Source organism: Chiloscyllium plagiosum, chromosome 11, assembly GCF_004010195.1.
Source record: "Chiloscyllium plagiosum isolate BGI_BamShark_2017 chromosome 11, ASM401019v2, whole genome shotgun sequence".
Classification (NCBI taxonomy): Eukaryota; Metazoa; Chordata; class Chondrichthyes; order Orectolobiformes; family Hemiscylliidae; genus Chiloscyllium; species Chiloscyllium plagiosum.
In genome coordinates this window covers 9,730,674-9,748,667 of record NC_057720.1, presented here as the reverse complement: position 1 = coordinate 9,748,667, position 17,994 = coordinate 9,730,674, and the positions used below count along the sequence as shown (strand labels likewise).

Genomic DNA, 17,994 nt, shown 5'->3' with positions numbered 1-17,994 from the left:
CTTCCACCTATCGCATTCCCAACGCCCCTCCCCCAAGTCCCTTCTCCCTACCTTTTATCTTAGCCTGCTTGGCACACCCTCCTCATTCCTGAAGAAGGGCTTATGCCCGAAACGTCGATTCTCCTGCTCCTTGGATGCTGCCTGACCAGCTGCACTTTTCCAGCAACACATTTTTCAGCTCTGATCTCCAGCATCTGCAGCCCTCACTTTCTCCTATGGGAGGAATCCCATGCAGACATGGGGAGAATGTGAAAACTCTACACAGACAGTTGCCTGGGGATGGAGTTACACCAGGATCCCTGGCATTAGGAGGTGGCAGTGCTGAGCACTGACCCACCGTGCCACCCTTTCATATATCTGAATGGAATGCATCTAATTGAGGCATATAATATACTAAAGGGGATTGACAAAGTGAATATAGGGAGGGTATTTTCTCCTGTGGGGCAATCTTGAACAAGGGGTCATGGTTTTAGGATAAAGGATGGAAGATTTAAAACAGAGATGAGGAGGATTTACCCCTCTCAGAGGGTGGTAAATCTGTGGAATTCTTTATCCCAGAGTGCGGTGCATGCTGGGACAGTGAATGAGTTCATGGAGACAGACAGACAGTTTGTTAATTGGTCATGGGTTGAAGATTTATAGAGAGCAGATAGGAAAGTGGAGTTGAGGCTGAGATGAGATCAGCCATGATCCTAATGGGTGATGGAATGGGATTGAAGAGCTGAGTGGCCTACTCTTTTTAGTCCTTATGTTCTTCATGGTCTTGCTGTCTTAGCTACTCCCGGGATTTTAAAAATAAATTTGCTCATGGGATGTGGGTGTTACTGACTGGGCCAGCATTCATTGCCCATTCCTAACCTTTATGTGACTTGCATTGCTTTCTAGCGCCCAGGATCTTCAGTGTTCAGTTTTCAGTCACCACGTCTTGCAGACGGAGAGGCAGCTGTTATGGTGGGAAGCACCAAAGAGTCAAAGCAAAGGATCTTAAATCCCCTTTCAAGTTTAAAGACTCTACAACTGACAGAGCTTGACCGCTGGTACTGGAAGCAGACGCTCAGGGACGAAGGGCCGACCAGCTTCTCGCAAGTCTGACCTCCTCATGCAAAACCCAAAACCGTAGCCTGACCAGCGCGGGAACAACACCTGACCTCATGGAGATCTGGCGTCAAGGGAGTCCAACTAGACTGACCTCAAGACCCCACCCTGCCCTGGAATGCTCAAGGCTGTTACTGGTGCCCATGACCCCATCAAGAGAACATACCCTTACTCCTTGGAGCAGAAGACCTCCCTCACCGATGCTCGAGGTCGAAAGAGGCCAGCCACCTCCCCAGGAAATGTGGGAGAGGCACCGGAATTCAGATGAGGCTGAAACTACGGTGTTTATCGTTCTCCTCCCCAGTGTACTACCGGCAAATATCCAAACCATTCAGAGTAAAAGGGATGATCTTAAAGCTGGACTCAGCTTCCAAAGGGACCTGAGAGTGCTGTGTGCTCTGTTTCACAGAGACACGGCTCACTCCTGCTACACCGGACTGCGTCCTATACCCTGAGGGTTTCTCAGTTCACCAAATGGACTGCACAGTATCCTCGGGCAAGGCGAGACCAGTGAGGTCTGTCTCAAAAACCAACACCTCCTGGTGTCAGACATGGTGACTCTGGTGTGTTACTGCTCCCTGGACCTAGAATATCTAACAGTGAAGTGCTGTCCCAACTCCTTGCTGCATGGTTCACCTCCCACTATCCTGACAGTGTCTACATCCCACCCCACGTGGAAGTGAAGAGTGCACTTGACAAAGTATACAAAGCTACAAACAGACTTGAGACAGAATACCTTGAGTCCTCATTATCATATCCAGTGACTTCAACCTCTGTGGGGTGGGCTACTAAAATACATCGATGTGGTTCCTGTCCCACCATAGGTCCGAACATCCTTGACCATTGCTATCCAATCAAAGATGCCGACTGCTCCATTGTTTGGAAAATCAGATTACGACGCTGTGCTCCTCCTCCCACCTTTAAATTCAGAAACTGTATCGTGAGGACCCAGCACAGAAGCTAGTGCAGCGTTAGTCTGAGGCAATGGGAGGACCCAGTGCAGAAACTAATGCAGTGTTAGTCTGAGGCAATGGGAGGACCCAGCACAGAAAGTAGTGCAGTGTTAGTCTGAGGCAATGTGAGGACCCAGCACAGAAAGTAGTGCAGTGTTAGTCTGAGGCAATGGCAGGACTCAGTGCAGAAAGTAGTGCAGTGTTAGTCTGAGGCAATGGGGGGACTCAGTACAGAAACTAATGCAGTGTTAGTCTGAGGCAATGTGAGGACCCAGTACAGAAAGTAGTGCAGTGTTAGTCTGAGGCAATGGGGGGACTCAGTACAGAAACTAATGCAGTGTTAGTCTGAGGCAATGGGAGGACTCAGTACAGAAAGTAGTGCAGTGTAAGTCTGAGGCAATGGGGGGACTCAGTACAGAAACTAATGCAGTGTTAGTCTGAGGCAATGGGAGGACTCAGTACAGAAAGTAGTGCAGTGTTAGTTTGAGGCAATGTGAGGACCCAGTGCAGAAAGTAGTGCAGTGTTAGTCTGAGGCAATGGGAGGACTAAGTGCAGAAAGCAGCACAGTGTTAGTTTGAGGCAATGGGAGGACCCAGTACAGAAAGTAGCGCAATGTTAGTCTGAGGCAATGTGAGGACCCAGTTCAGAAAGTAGTGCAGTGTAAGTCTGAGGCAATGGCAGGACTCAGTGCAGAAAGTAGAGCAGTGTTAGTCTGAGGCAATGTGAGGACCCAGTGCAGAAAGTAGTGCAGTGTTAGTCTGAGGCAATGGGAGGCATTAGTGCAGAAAGTAGTGCAGTGTTAGTCTGAGACAATGGGAGGACTCAGTGCAGAAAGTAGCGCAGTGTTAGTCTGAGGCAATGGGAGGCATTAGTGCAGAAAGTAGTGCAATGTTAGTCTGAGGCAATGTGAGGACCTAGTACAGAAAGTAGCACAGTGTTAGTCTGAGGCAATGGGAGGACTCAGTGCAGAAAGTAGCGCAGTGTTAGTCTGAGACATTGGGAGGACCTAGTACAGAAAGTAGTGCAGTGTTAGTCTGAGGCAATAGGAGGACTCAGTACAGAAAGTAGAGCAGTGTTAGTCTGAGGCAATGGCAGGACTCAGTGCAGAAAGTAGAGCAGTGTTAGTCTGAGACAATGGGAGGACTCGGTGCAGAAAGTAGCGCAGTGTTAGTCTGAGGCAATGGGAGGACCCAGTACAGAAAGTAGCACAGTGTTAGTCTGAGGCAATGGGAGGACTCAGTACAGAAAGCTGTGCAGTGTTAGTCTGAGGCAATGGGAGGACCTCGTACGAAAGTAGCACAGTGTTAGTCTGAGACATTGGGAGGACCCAGTACAGAAAGTAATGCAGTGTTAGTCTGAGGCAATGGGAGGACTCAGTACAGAAAGTAGTGCAGTGTAAGTCTATGGCAATAGAAGGGCTTGTATGGGACTGCTTGTAGTTGATTGTTTGGTCCATATTACACAACTCAGTGGCCACCCTAAACGGGTATGCAAGTACCATCACAGACTTCATCAGTAAGTGTGTCGAAGAGTGTGTGCCAAAGCAATTAATCCGAATGTCCCCCAACTGGAAACCAGGGCTGAACTGGGAGATCCACTCTCTCCTGAAGTCCAGGTCTGAGGCGTTCAGGTTGTGCGGCACTGAACTATACAGGAAATCCAGGTATGACCTTCATGAGGCCACCAGAGGTACAAGGAGGCAATACCAAACCACGTTTGAAACCCAGACTAACCACACGGACACCCATTGGCTGTGGCAGGGCTTACACGGCATAATGGACTACAATGTGAAGCCAGACAAAATCATAGGTAACAATACATCCCAACCCAATGCACTCATTGCATTCTATGTTTTCTTTAAACAGAAGATCAGTGAAATGTTATCACCCATCCTGAGAGCCTCAGATGTTCCTGTACGCGCTGTCACCACCACAGACATTAGATTGGTCTTCTTGACAGTGAACTTACGGAAAGTGACAGGCCCTGATGGAGTCCCTGACCGTGCACTCAGATCCTGTGTGGACCAGCTGGTGGAAGTATTTTCTGACATCTTTAATCTCTCCTTACTATGAACCAAAGTGCCCACCTGCTTCAAGAAGGCCATCATCATCGTGCTGCTGAAGAAAAATCTCACAGCGTGCCTCAATAGCTACCACTCTGACCTCCATCATTATGCAGTGCTTCAAGAGGTTAGTCATGGCTCACATCAACTCCAGCCTCCCAAATTGCCTCGATCTTTTGCAATTCACCTAGCGTCGCAACAGGTCCATGGCAGATGCCACCTCCTTGTCCCTATACTCATCCCTGGAACTTCTGGATAATGAGAATACCTATGTCAGTCTCTTACTTATTGACTACAGTTCTGCCTCCAACACCATAATCCCAGACAAAACTCATCTCTAAACTCCAAGATCTAGATCTCAGCGTACCCTCTGTCTTTAGATCTTCAACTTTCTGACCCGTTGACCACAATCAGTAAGAAGAGGCAACAATTCTCCTCCAGCACAATCTTCATTACCAGTGCCCTTCAAGGCTGTGTTCCAGCCCTCTACTATACTCCTTATGCCCTGACAACTGAGTGGGCAAATTCCACCCCAATTCTTTCTCAGGAGATGGGAGCCAGCAATTATTGCCCAACTTTAATTGCGCTGAGGGCAGCTGAAGTCAGCGACATTGCAGTGGGTCTGGAGTCACATATTGGCCAGACTAGGTAAAGGTAGCAGATTTCTTCCCGAAAGAACAACAATGAAGCAGATGGGCTTTTCGAATAATTGGCAACAGCTTCACAATCGTCATTAAGCTCTTAATTCCAGATTATTTTTCCAAAGCACATTTTATTTCCACCATCTGCCACAGCAGGATTTCAACCCCAGTCTCCAGATTCTCGGAATTAAGAGTCTAGATCAGATTGATGCTGGAAAAGCACAGCAGGTCAGGCAGCATCCGAGGAGCAGGAAAATCGACGTTTCGGGCAAAAGCCCTTCATCAGGAATTAAGAGACAAGTGATATTACTTCTAGACACTTGAGGGACAGGATGTACATGTATTTGGAAAGGCAAGGACTGATTAGGGATAGTCAACATGGCTTTGTGCGTGGGAAATCATGTCTCACAAACTTGATCGAGTTCTTTGAAGAAGTAACAAAGAGGATTGATGAGGGCAGGGCGGTAGATGTGATCTATATGGACTTAAGTAAGGCGTTCGACAAGGTTCCCCATGGGAGACTGGTGAGCAAGGTTAGATCTCATGGAATACAAGGAGAACTAACAATGTGGATAAAGAACTGGCTCAAAGGCAGAAGACTGAGGGTGGTGGTGGAGGACTGTTTTTCAGACTGGAGGCCTGTGACCAGTGGAGTGCCACAAGGATCAGTGCTGGGTCCACTACTTTTTGTCATTTACATAAATGATTTGGATGCGAGCATAAGAGGTACAGTTAGTAAGTTTGCTGATGACACCAAAATTGGAGGTGTAGTGGACAGTGAAGAAGATTACCTCAGATTACAACAGGATCTGGACCAGATGGGCCAATGGGCTGAGAAGTGGCAGATGGAGTTTAATTTAGATTAATTTAGTGCTGCATTTTGGGAAAGCAAATCTTAGCAGGACTTATACATAAAATGGTAAGGTCCTAGGGAGTGTTGCTGAGCAAAGAGATATTGGAGTTCAGGTTCATAGCTCCTTGAAAGTGAAGTCACAGGTAGATAGGATAGTGAAGAAGGCGTTTGGTATGCTTTCTTTTATTTGTCAGAGTATTGAGTACAGGAATTGGGAGGTCACGTTGTGGCTGTACAGGACATTGGTTTGACCACTGTTGGAACATTGTGTGCAATTCTGGTCACCTTCCTATCGGAAAGATGTTGTGAAAGGGTTCAAAAAGGATTTACAAAGATATTGCCAGGGTTGGAGGATTTGAGCTATGGGGAAAGGCTGAACAGGCTGGGGCTGTTTTCCCTGGAGCATCGGAGCTGAGGGGTGACCTTATAGAGGTTTACAAAATCATGAGGGGCATGGATAGAGTAAATAGACAAAGTCTTTTTCTTGGTGTCAAGGAGTCCAGAACTAGAGGGCATAGGTTCAGGGTGAGAAGGGAAAGATATAAAAGAGACCTAAGGGCAACTTTTTCACTTGGAGTGTAGTATGTGTATGGAATGAGCTGCCAGAGGAAGTGGTGGAGGTTAGTGCAATTGCAACATTTAAAAGACATCTGGATGGGTGTATGAATAAGAAGGCTTTGAGGGATATGGGCTGACTGCTGGCAAGTGGGACTAGATTAGGTTGTGATAACTGGTTGGCATGAATGGGTTGGACAGAAGGATCTGATTCTGTGCTGTACATCTCTATGACTTGATGACTCTATGCACTAATGGTTTGGATGTATTGCTGATACCAGATTTCCATGTTTGTCTACATAACAACATGCATTGCATTCCAAAAGCAATTCATATAGAATCACAGAGTCATACAGCATGACTCCATGATTCAGAAAGAACCTTCAATCCAACCCATCCACACTGACCAGATATCCTAATGTGACCCAGTCCCATTGGCCAGCATTTAGTCCATATCTCTCCAAATCCTTCCTATTCATATATCCATCCAGATGCCTTTGAAATGGTGGAATTGTACCAGCCTCCACCACTTCCTCTGCAGGTTTCTTCGATATGCAACTAGCTTCTGTGTGAAAAAGTTACCCCTGAGGGCCTTTTTAAATTTTTCCCCTCTCACCTTAAACCCATGTCCTCTCGTTTTGGACTCCTCTTGTGAAGCATATATCATCAATTAATGGAACACGATGAAGTGTTGCCTGGATGTGGGATGAGATCTTATTTCTCCACTGGGGGAGCTACCCTCAATTTATTCAAGATTAGAACCCACAGAATTTGAAAGAAGTTGAAGATTTGCAAAATGAGTGGGGTATAAAATGTTCAGATAGTCTATTCCTTTCAGTCATCCCAGTGGGTAAGTTAGGATGTACATTAGGTTTCCAGCGCAGAAGATGAAACATTTGGGGAATAGATTGATCTGTCTTCTTTAAGAAGAAGGAACAGGAAGCGTCTCTCTGTATCTGCTCTGTCCAGACTCCTTATGATTTTGGTGACCTCTGTCAGATCTTCCCCCAGCTTCTCCACTCCAAGGAGGGAGACTCAATCCAGTAGAGTCAAACTGGTCTCAAAATGTTAACTCTGTTTTTCTCTCTCTGTAGATACTGCCTGATCTGCTAAGTCTCTCCAGCATGCTCTGTCTTTGTTCCATCTGCCCTCTGTTGTTTGGCTTTTCCAGGTTCCACGATCCTGGATTCAAGTTTTGCTCCAGCAAACAAACTCCGAGGTGAAATTGTAACGGAATACTTGGTGGGATATTGCCTCGTGTGAGGGACTGTCTCTGGCGTGAAGCTAAACTAAATCTCCAACTGCTCTTTCGGGTGGACGTTAAAGGTGATGTGGCATTATCTTGAAGAGGAGTGGGGAGTTCTTTCCTAATCTTGACCTTAACCTTCAAATGTTATATTAAAAAACACAGTTAATATGATCACCATCACACTGCTAGCTTGCTATTTGCTGATGAATAACACTTAAAAAATAATTAATTGGTTGTAAAATGCTTTGAGATTCCCAGTGGGCTTGATAGCACTTTAGAAATTCAAGTGACTTTTTTTTCTAAAGCAGAAACAGAAATTATTGGTGAAACTCACCAGCATCCATAGTTTTTCATTTTATTCTGTTTGTTTCTAGCCCAGGAACACTGAAGCCAGTTGTAGTATCCCAAGGAGTCTTTCAACTTTAACTGAATGATCCAACTTGGGACTGTGATTTTTGTTTATTCACAGGATTAAGCCAGCATTTATTGCCCATCCCTCATTGCCCCAGAGGGCAGTTAAGAGTCAACCACATTGCTGTGGGTCTGGAGTCACATGTCGGCCAGACCAGGTAAGGATGGCAGCTTCCTTCCCTAAAGGAAATCAGTGAACCAGATGGTTTTTTATGATAATTGGCAACGGATTCACAGACATCATTAGAGTCTCAATTCCAGATTTTTATTGAGTTTGAATTCCACCATCTGATGTGGCAGGATTCAAAGCCAAGTCTCCAGAGCATTATCTGGGTCTTTGGATAAATAGTATAGCGATTACACCGCCAGTCTGTCACCTCCCTGTTATAGAGTTCCAAAACCCTTTTCCAATTGAGCTCTCCAGAACTAGACCAGGCTTCGCTGCTTAATCTTGTTTCCATTCAATATTTTTTCCCCTCATAGATCATCGGGTAGTTCTTCCTAGCTGTGAGTTGGAGTGAGTCCAGGAGCTCTTACTAAGCTCAGAGGTACTGATATGGATTCAGGAGAGTCCAGTAAAGCCACTGAGACAAATTAAAATCCGGCAATGAGGAAGACAGATGTACTTTGTAATCATGGAGAACACCCAGTGTACAGGAACTGAAATGTTTTATCAAAACAAGAAAAATGCCCAAACAAGCCAATACCTTCCCAATAGACCAACACTGTTGCTCCTGGCATCCCTTCATCCCCTTGTCCCAGAAATGTTTTCATTTGTTTGTTGAAAATAGTCATATTGCCCTTCCTTGTTAACCAATTCTAAAACTCTAACAGCCTTACAAAGGAAATATTCTGCCTGTCTTCAACTTTTATGAGATTCCTCATTTTAGCTCATCTCCATTGAGCTTTAAACACTCTGGGATACTAAACTCATTTTGTTTTTCTGGATCATTTGCATGAATTTTATTTCCTCAGCTTAAAAATGTCAATTTGATTGCTAACTCGCCTTTTCATTTCAAACAATTGTTATTATGTGCATGAAACGGGATGTGAAAGATAGAAGGAAGCTGCATTGTTTTGGTGCCATACATTCCCTTTGGCACATCCCAAAGCACTTACAGCCTATTCGCATAAATACGTAGGAAAAGGAGAAGGCTATTTGGCCTTTTGATTCTTCTGAGCCCTTTAATATGATCTTGGCTGATCCTCTATCTCAATGCCATAGTCCCACATTCCCTTCAAACCCCTTGATACCTCTCATATCTGAAGTAAAATACATCTCCTTCTTGAATATACTCAAATCCTTTGGGTGTTGTGAAGTCCATGGACTGGTCATCATCAGAGTGAAGAAATGTTTCCTCATCTCAGCCTTGGATGGCCTATGCAGTAATCTAAGGCCATGACCATTTACGTCTCGAAGGACAACGGCAGCAGATATATGGGAACACCACCACCTGCAAGTTCCCCTTCCAAGCCACTCATCATCCAGCTTTGGAAATATATCAGGAGGAACTGAGGACTGCAGATGCTGGAGATCAGAATCAAAAAGTGTGGTGCTGGAAAAGCACAGCTGGTCAGGCAGCTTCCAAGAGCAGGACAGTTGACATTTTGAGCATAAGCTTATGAAGAGTTTATGCTTGAAACTTCAACTCTCCTGCTCCTCGGATGCTGCCTGACTGGCTGTGCTTTTCCAGCGCCGCACTTTTTGACTTGGAAATATATCGCTTCACTGTTGCTGGGTCAAAATCCTAAAAATCCTCCCTAATAGCATTATGGGTCAACCCACAGCAGGTAGACTGCAGTGGTCAAGAAGGCAGCTCATCCCCACCTCCTCAGGAAGTAACTAGGGATGGGCAATAAATGCTGAGCTAGCCAGTGGCACCCACATCTCACATAAGTGAATAATTGCAAAAAAGACTGTGATTCCTGGTTCTAGACTGTTTATCCAGGGGAAACATCCTCTCTGTATCTGGTCTGACAAGACTTGCTTTGAATTTTACATGTTTTCAACAGATCCCCTCTCACCGTCCTGAAAGCTAGTCAACTAATATCTCGTCATAGGACAGCCCTGCCAAGCCTGGTATTGCCTAGTGAATCTTTGCAGCACTCCTCCTCTGGCAACAATACACTTTCTTCAGTAGGGAGACTAAAACGACATAAAATACTCCAGGTGTAGTCTCACAAAGGTGCTGGTTCACTGCAGTAAGACACCACTGCTTCTGAACTCAAGTCTGCCTGCAGTGAAAGGTGACCAACCATTTCCTTCCTAATCGCTTACTATGCTTGCCTGCCTACTTTCATTGATTGATGTACAAGGACACCCATATCACCTTGTACATCCACTCTTTCCAATATGTTAGCACATTGTCTTTCTACTTTTCAGACCAAAGTATATAACCTCATATTTATCCATGTTATATATATCTGTCATATGTTCATCCACACATTCTACTTGTCTAAATCAGATTAAAGCTTCTTTCTGTCCTCCTCACAGCTGACTGTCCCACCCAGTTCTGTGCTATCAACAAATTTTGAAATATTGCATTTTCTTCCCTCATTCAGGTCATGTTTATATATCATGAAAATTTGGGGCCCAAGAACTGATACCTACGATATGCCACTAGTTATTGTTTGCCACCTGGAAAAAGACCCATTTATTCCCACTCTCCTTTTCCAATCTGTCATCTAATTCTCAATCTATGCCAGTATACTACCAACACCAACCCCCCTCCACCCCCACCCCCACCCCCATCCCATGTCCTTTAATTTTGGCACTTACCTTTTACCTGGAACCTTACAAAAAGCCTTCTTGAAACCCAAATACATCACATTCACCGGTTCTCCCTTATCTATTCCGTGAGATATCCTTAGAAAACTACAGAAGATTAATTAATTCCCTTTCATTAATCCATGCTGACTGTCTAATCCCATGAATGCTTTCCAAGTGTTTGACTATAATGTATTTTCTAGCAGACTGGCAGTTTCCCCAGTACTGATAATGAGACATCTGATTTACAATACTCTGTTATTTTTCTCAACCCTTTTTCAAATAGTTGAATTACACGTGCAACCCTTCAACCTATGGGAATTAGTCCAGAGTGTGTGGAGTTTCAGAAGATGACCACCAATGCATTCAAACTTTCCAGGGCCACTTCCTTTAGTATTTTAGGATGTGAATGATCAGGTCCTGGGGAGTTGTCAGTCTTTAGCCGATTAATTTCTCCAGCATCATTTTTTTATTAACTAATCATGATTTCCTTCAAATCCTTTCTCTCGCTAGACTTTCGATTCCCCAACAATTCTGGGAAATTATTTGCATCCTTTTCTGAAAGGAGGAATGCCTTCAATTCTTCTGCCACTTCTTTGTTCACCATTACAATTTCCCCTAGTTCTGACTGTAAGGGACTTAGATTAGATTAGATTTCCTAATTCCCTACAGTGTGGAAACAGGCCCTTTGGCCCAACAGGTCCACACCGACCCTCCGAAGAGTAACCCACCCAGACCAATTTCCCCCTGACTAATGCACCTAACACTATGGACAATTTAGCCAGGCCAATTCACCTGACATGCACATCTTTGGACTGTGGGAGGAAAGCGGAGCACCCAGGGGAAACCCATGCAGACACGGGGAGAATGTGCAAACTCTACAGAGACAGTCACCCGAGGCTAGAATCGAACCCAGGTTCCTGGTGCTGTGAGACTGCAGTGCTAACCACTGAGCCACCGTGCTGCCCATAAACTTAAATTTGTCCTCGCTAATTATTACCTCTTCACAGTAAGATTACATTGAAGCAATGTTAGAATTGGAATGTACTCAATTTTCACACATGTAAGTTCCCACAAACTGGAATAAGGTTGTGAACCAGATATCTTGAGTTTTTGATTTAAAAATACATATCGGTCAGGACAGAGGGAGAACATTCCTCTTACAGAGTCATAGAAATGTACAGCAAGGAAACAGGCCGAACAGTTCAACCTGTGCATGTCAAAAAGATATTCTAAATTAATCTAACCCATTTGCCAGAATTTGGCCCATATCCCTCTAAACCCATATAACCATCCAGATGCCTTTTAAATGTTGCAATTGTACCAGCTTCTACCAACCCCTCTGGCAGCTCATTCCATACACACACTAGCCTCTGTGTGAAAAAAAATTGCCTTTTAGGTCCCTTTTAAATTGTTCCCCTCTCATCTTAAACCTACATCCTCTAGTTTTGGACTTCCATATCCTGGGGCAAAGACCTTGACTAGTCATCCTATCCATGCCCCTCATGATTTTATAAACCTCTATAAGGTCATCCGTCAGCCTCCGAAACTTTAGGGAAAAAAGCCCCAGCTTATTCAGCCTCTCCCTGTAGTTCAAATACTATCATAGAATCACTACCCACCTGAGAGGACAAACAGAGTTATTGTAATACAACCTGGAATGTGGGACTTGAACCCAGAACTTTTAAAACACAGAGGTAAGAGCACATTGAGGAACCAAAGTGCTTTCTTCTTTGAAGAATCATTAACATAAATAAATGGTCTCATGCTAATTTTCAAACAACAGGGGAGAGAAAGAGACTGTTCCTTATTATTTTCAAAGTCAGAACTCACATGACACCAGGTTATAGCCCAACAGGTTTATTTGAATCACAAGCTCTCAGACTTGACGAAGGAGCAGCGCTCCAAAAGCTTGTGATTTCAAATAAACCTGTTGGACTATAACCTGGTGTCGTGTGATTTTTGACCTTGTCCACCCCAGTGCAACACCGGCACCTCCACATCATGGTTATTTTCAGGTAGACCAATATATCTGTGACATCTTTAAGATGGTGGGGCATGGTAACTGTTAAAAATTAACTGAACAACAAAAGATGTGATAAAACTGTTGTCAGGAGGGACTTTCCATGGATCTTTCCTTATCTCTGGCCAATTTCCTCTGTGAATGAGGTTGTGACAGACAGACTTTTAATGGGTCAGGGAATCAAGGATTGGGGAGGGGTAAGGTGGGAAAGTCCATTTGAAGATCATCTATCAGCCGTGGTCTCATTGACTCAGAGAATTTAAGGACCATGATGAACCATATTGTGCAGGAGAGGGCTTTTGGCCCATCGAATCTGTACCACCAAAGCTACACTAAGTCTACAATAGCTCCACTTTCCAGCTTTATACTCCAGCCTTAAATATTATGACATTTCAAGTTCTTATCCAAGTACTTCTTCATGGTTGTGAAGTTACATGCCTAACTACCCTTCTGGGCAGTGCATTCCAGACCCCTACCACCTTCAGAGTAAAAAATATTGCCCTCCAATCCCCTTGAAACTTCCTCCCTTTAATTGAGTACATTTAAGACTGAGATAGATGGGTTCTTGAGTATCAAGGGTTATGGGCAAAAAGTGGGAGAATGGGGTTGACAAACTTATCAGCCAGGATTAAATGGCAGAGCAGACTGGATGATAGGAAGAACCCCATAGAAAAGTAATTTCTCCTTGATTACCCACCATTTGTGGATGACACAATGATATGGGATTGCTAGGAATCCTCTGTTGAAACCTGACTTTCTGAACACATTGTGGGACTGGCAATTGGCAGAATGGCTATTGATGTGTCAACAACTCTCTCTGCACCTCTAAATTGTGTGAGAAATGTTTGTGCACATGAAAGTAGTGAATCAGGAGAACCTATCACATAATATGTGGCTGAGATCGGTTTCCCTCTGATAGGCCCAAATATCCCAAGGAGAAAGTGAGGACTGCAGATGCTGGTGATCAGAGTCGAGAATGTGGTGCTGGAAAAGCACAGCAGGTCAGGTAGCATCCGAGGAGCAGGAAAATTGACGTTTTGGACATAAGCCTTTCATCCTCATTAGATTACTTACAGTGTGGAAACAGGCCCTTCGGCCCAACAAGTCCACACCGACCCTCTGAAGAGCAACCCACCCAGATCTATTCCCCTACATAGAACATAGAACATAGAACATAGAAAAACACAGCGCAGTACAGGCCCTTTGGCCCTCAATGTTGCGGTGATCCAAGCCCACCTAACCTACACTAGCCCACTATCCTCCATATGCCTATCCAATGCCCGTTTAAATGCCCATAAAAAGGGAGAGTCCACCACTGCTACTGGCAGGGCATTCCATGAACTCACGACTTGCTGAGTAAAGAATCTACCCCTAATATCTGTCCTATTTCTACCACCACTTAATTTAAAGCTATGCCCCCTCATAATAGCTGACTCCATACGTGGAAACACATACATTTACCCCTTCCCTAATTTAGCATGGCCAATTCACCTAACCTGCACATTTTTGGACTGTGAGAGGAAACTGGAGCACCCGGAGGAAACCCACGCAGACACGGGGAGAATGTGCAAACTCCACACAGACAGTTGCCTGAGGTGGGAATTGAACCCAGGACTCTGGCACTGTGAGGCAGCAGTGCTAACCACTGTGCCACCGTACCGCCCACGATGAAGGGCTTATGCCCGAAACATCGATTCTCCTGCTCCTCAGATGCTGCCTGACCTGCTGTGCTTTTCCAGCAACACACTCTCGACTCAAACATCCCAAGGTCCACATCACATGGACCAGTAAGTTGCTGCAATGGTAATACCATAAGGCTTGTGATCCACAAACCTACACTAACATTTCCCCGGGCATGGGTCCAAATCCTACCATTGTAGCTGGTGGAATTTAAATTCACAAAAACCTAGAACTGGAAGGTAGCCACAGGAATGGTGACCATAACATTGTCAGTAAATTCCACGTAGTTCCTGATCCACCCACATTGATGCTACGGTCAAGAAACACAGTTAGAAGTCACACAATACCAGGTTATAGTCCAATAGGTTTATTTAGAATCACATGCTTTAAAATCACCTGACAAAGGCGCTGCGGTCCAAAAGCTTGTGATTTTAAATAAATCTGTTGGACTATAACCTGGTATTGTGTGACTTCTAACCTTGTCCACCCGAGCCCAACACCGGCACCTCCACATCAGGGTCAAGAGTGCTCAACAACACCTCTACTTCCTCAAGAGCCTAAAGAAATTCGGCATGTCCATAAAAACCCTTACCAACTTTTGTAGATGTGCAACAGAAAGCATTCTATCTGGATGCATCACAGCTTGGTACGGCAACTGCTCTGCCCAGAACCGAAGAAACTTCAGAGAGTTTTGAACACAGCCCAGTCCATCACGCAAGCCAACCCTTCATCCATTGACTCCATCTACACTTCTCACTGCCTCGGGAAGGCAGCCAACATCATCAAAGACCCTTCCCACCCTGATTATAATTCCTTCTAACCTCTTCCATCAGGTAGAAGATACGAAAGCTTAAACATGTGTGCCAACACGTTCAAGAATAGCTTCTTGCCCGCTGTTACCAGACTTCTGAATGAACCTCTCCAATTTTATATTTAAATGCTGATCTCTCTCTCTCTCTGTGCACCTTCTCTGCAGCCATAACATTGTATTTCTTGCTCTGTTCTATTACCCTAATGCACTTTGTATGGTATGATCTGCCTGTACTGCACACAAAACAAAACTTTTCACTGCACCCAATGACAAGTGACAATAATAAATCAAATCAAAAAATAAGAAATCAAATCAAAAAGAAATGTCCTTGGGAGAAGGAAATCTGACATCCTTAAATGGTTGAGACTACAGGTGACTCCAGATTCATTTTAATTTGGTTGACTTTTAACTATTCACTGAGCACGTGACTCAGTTCAAGGGCAATTAGAGACAAGCAACAAATTCAGGCCTTGATTCCATCCATGTGGGAATAGAATAACTTAGTTCCCAAATACAGAAAGAGTTTGCAACAGTGCACCATGTTATCTTATCCCAGAGTTCCACATCAAATGAATTTTATAGGTTTTTAAGCATATTCACAGTTACAATATTACAACAAAATGTCTCACAACAGCATTAAGACGGCATTCAAATAATGTGTCTTTAGTTGAGGGATAAATATTTGAGGGATAGACACCTGGATTTCAGCACCCCTGACAGTGCAGCCCTCCTGCTGTTCAACACTGATTGTCCTAATGCAGTAAGTAAAGCACTGACCCACGTAATGACTGAATACATTTTGTATCACACCCAAAATACTCAAACCGCTTCATGTAATTAATTGCTCCTGAAGCATGTTGACTGTCTGTGACTGCAGATTGCACGCAAAGCAATGTCACCCCAGCTATGATAAATCTGCGGTTTTATTGGCATATCATTGGATGTTTAACTGTAGCAATCTACATTGTTGTTCTCATGAAAGTTCGAGTCACCAGGGAGGGAAGGTTTGCTTTAATCACTATGTACTGTTGACATGATGGGAGGATTTCATGCAATCCTGTTTTATTCCAGCAAAACAGTCAAACCATGCCTTTAGAATTGCTTCGTGACCTTGCTGAGAATTGTCGAATTCTACAGTACAGAAGGGAGGCCACTTGGCCCATTGTACTGTCTCTTTGAAAGATCTAACCAATCAGTCTCTGCCCATTCCCTGCAGCACTGTAACTGCTTTTCCTATCTCATTCATATATCCAATTACATTTTTAAAATGATGATTGAATCTGCTGCCACTGTTTTTTCAGTCTGTGCTTTTCTGATCATAAAAATTGTCCTCAAGTCCCCTATGGTTCTTTACCAATTATCTTAAATCTGTGTTCTCTGTTTGCTGGCATGTCTGCCAGTGGAAGGCAATTTCTCATTATTTACTTTACCAACACTCCTCGTCATTTTAAATCTATTAAACCTCTATTAAATCTACCTTTGACCTTCTCTGCTCTGAAGAGAGCAATCTGAGCAATTTACAACAGCAAATGTAGAAAAGCCTTCTACTGTTTACAATGCCACAAACACTTAGCAGCCAGTGGAAATCTCCCTTCCCCGTGCTATCTTCTGAGTTTAGCACATTGGTAGAATATTAAATCAGCTTCTCATTGCCACGTGGCATTAACTGACATATCAAACTTACAGCAAAATCTCCTGCTCAAAGAAATTATCGCCCTTCACACAGTTTCATTGGGTTTTCTTTCCTCACCACAGTTGGTTGCATCGAAAGGACAGAAATCTAACTCTTAAGAAACCTTGACAGAGTTTTATGAAACACTGGCAGTGACAAAAAGATGAACTTTTAACACCTTTAACGTAGGTGGCTCCCAGGAGTCCTGACTAACTAAAACTGACGTCAGCAGGTATCAGGAACAAGAAACTTGGTCAAAGAGATAAATTTTGAAGAATATCTTCAAGGAGACAATAAAAGGAGAGAGAAGTTTAGGGAGGGAATTACAGAGCTTAGAACTGGGGGAGGTGAAAGCCTGACTGATAATAATGGTGGTGCAATTAGAACATTGAAACTTTATTCAGCATGAGTTCCTGCATCAAACAAAGGGGTAGGACTCTCCTCTTGCCTGTCCCTTCTCTCACAGATTGCCTGCCTAAAACCAACAATGAACATATAAAGACAGCTTCCAGACATTATCGCAGAGAAATAGAGAAATATCTCCTTTTTTCCGTGAACCTACCACACAGTAAGATGAATTTCATGGAGCCTCTTGTCCTCTCTCTGCTCGGTGACCAACGTAGGGATGTGCAGTCACAGTTCTCTCACTCTAAGGCAGGGAATTTCCTGGCAAAGTTCTTTCCTGTTTCTGAGCAAAGGATCTGAGATCACATCCTGGCCAGATTTTGCATTTCCCAACATCCAGAACGGACTAAAGTACTTCTTTCTCACTCTCCACAACAGGAAAATGAAATAAGCAAAAAAGAACTGAAAAGAAGCAACGATACCTTTTTGTGAAAAAGTCCACAAAATGTTGTAAATTGAGAAAAAAACCTATAAAAGGTTAGGAATTGATGTCAATGCTTGCAGTAGTCAAAGACAGGGCGCTCTGCTTTCACCTGGCAGTTGTGTTCTACTGCAGCCTCATGTTATCGAAAATCATGCCAAGGAAAACCGTTATCAATAATTACTCTTTAGAAGATCAATAATGGAGAATTGCTATACCCCTTCAGCAGAAAGTTTGTGTTATCCAAACAACGTTCACAATTCGTCGGTTGCATTATAGTCAATTCACGCTGATAAAACGTGTGTTATAGCAGAACAACCTGTAGCTAAGGCAAAGTTGATGTTTATTGTAAGTGTTGAGACTCTCTTGGGGACTATCTGTAAATGTTTCCTTGC

General features: G+C 43.9%; 1 protein-coding gene across 2 annotated transcripts in view; it reads right to left on the bottom strand.

Moving 5' to 3' along the window:
- Nucleotides 1-17,441, bottom strand: part of adgrl4 (adhesion G protein-coupled receptor L4) — a 154,562-nt gene extending 137,121 nt beyond the window's left edge. For both annotated transcript variants that reach the window (XM_043698670.1, XM_043698671.1), the window contains exon 1: nucleotides 17,336-17,441. In XM_043698670.1, the coding sequence (XP_043554605.1) occupies nucleotides 17,336-17,357 (22 nt within the window). In that variant the 5' untranslated portion in view covers nucleotides 17,358-17,441. The remainder of the gene's footprint in view (nucleotides 1-17,335) is intronic.
- Between the last annotated feature and the right edge of the window lie 553 nt (nucleotides 17,442-17,994).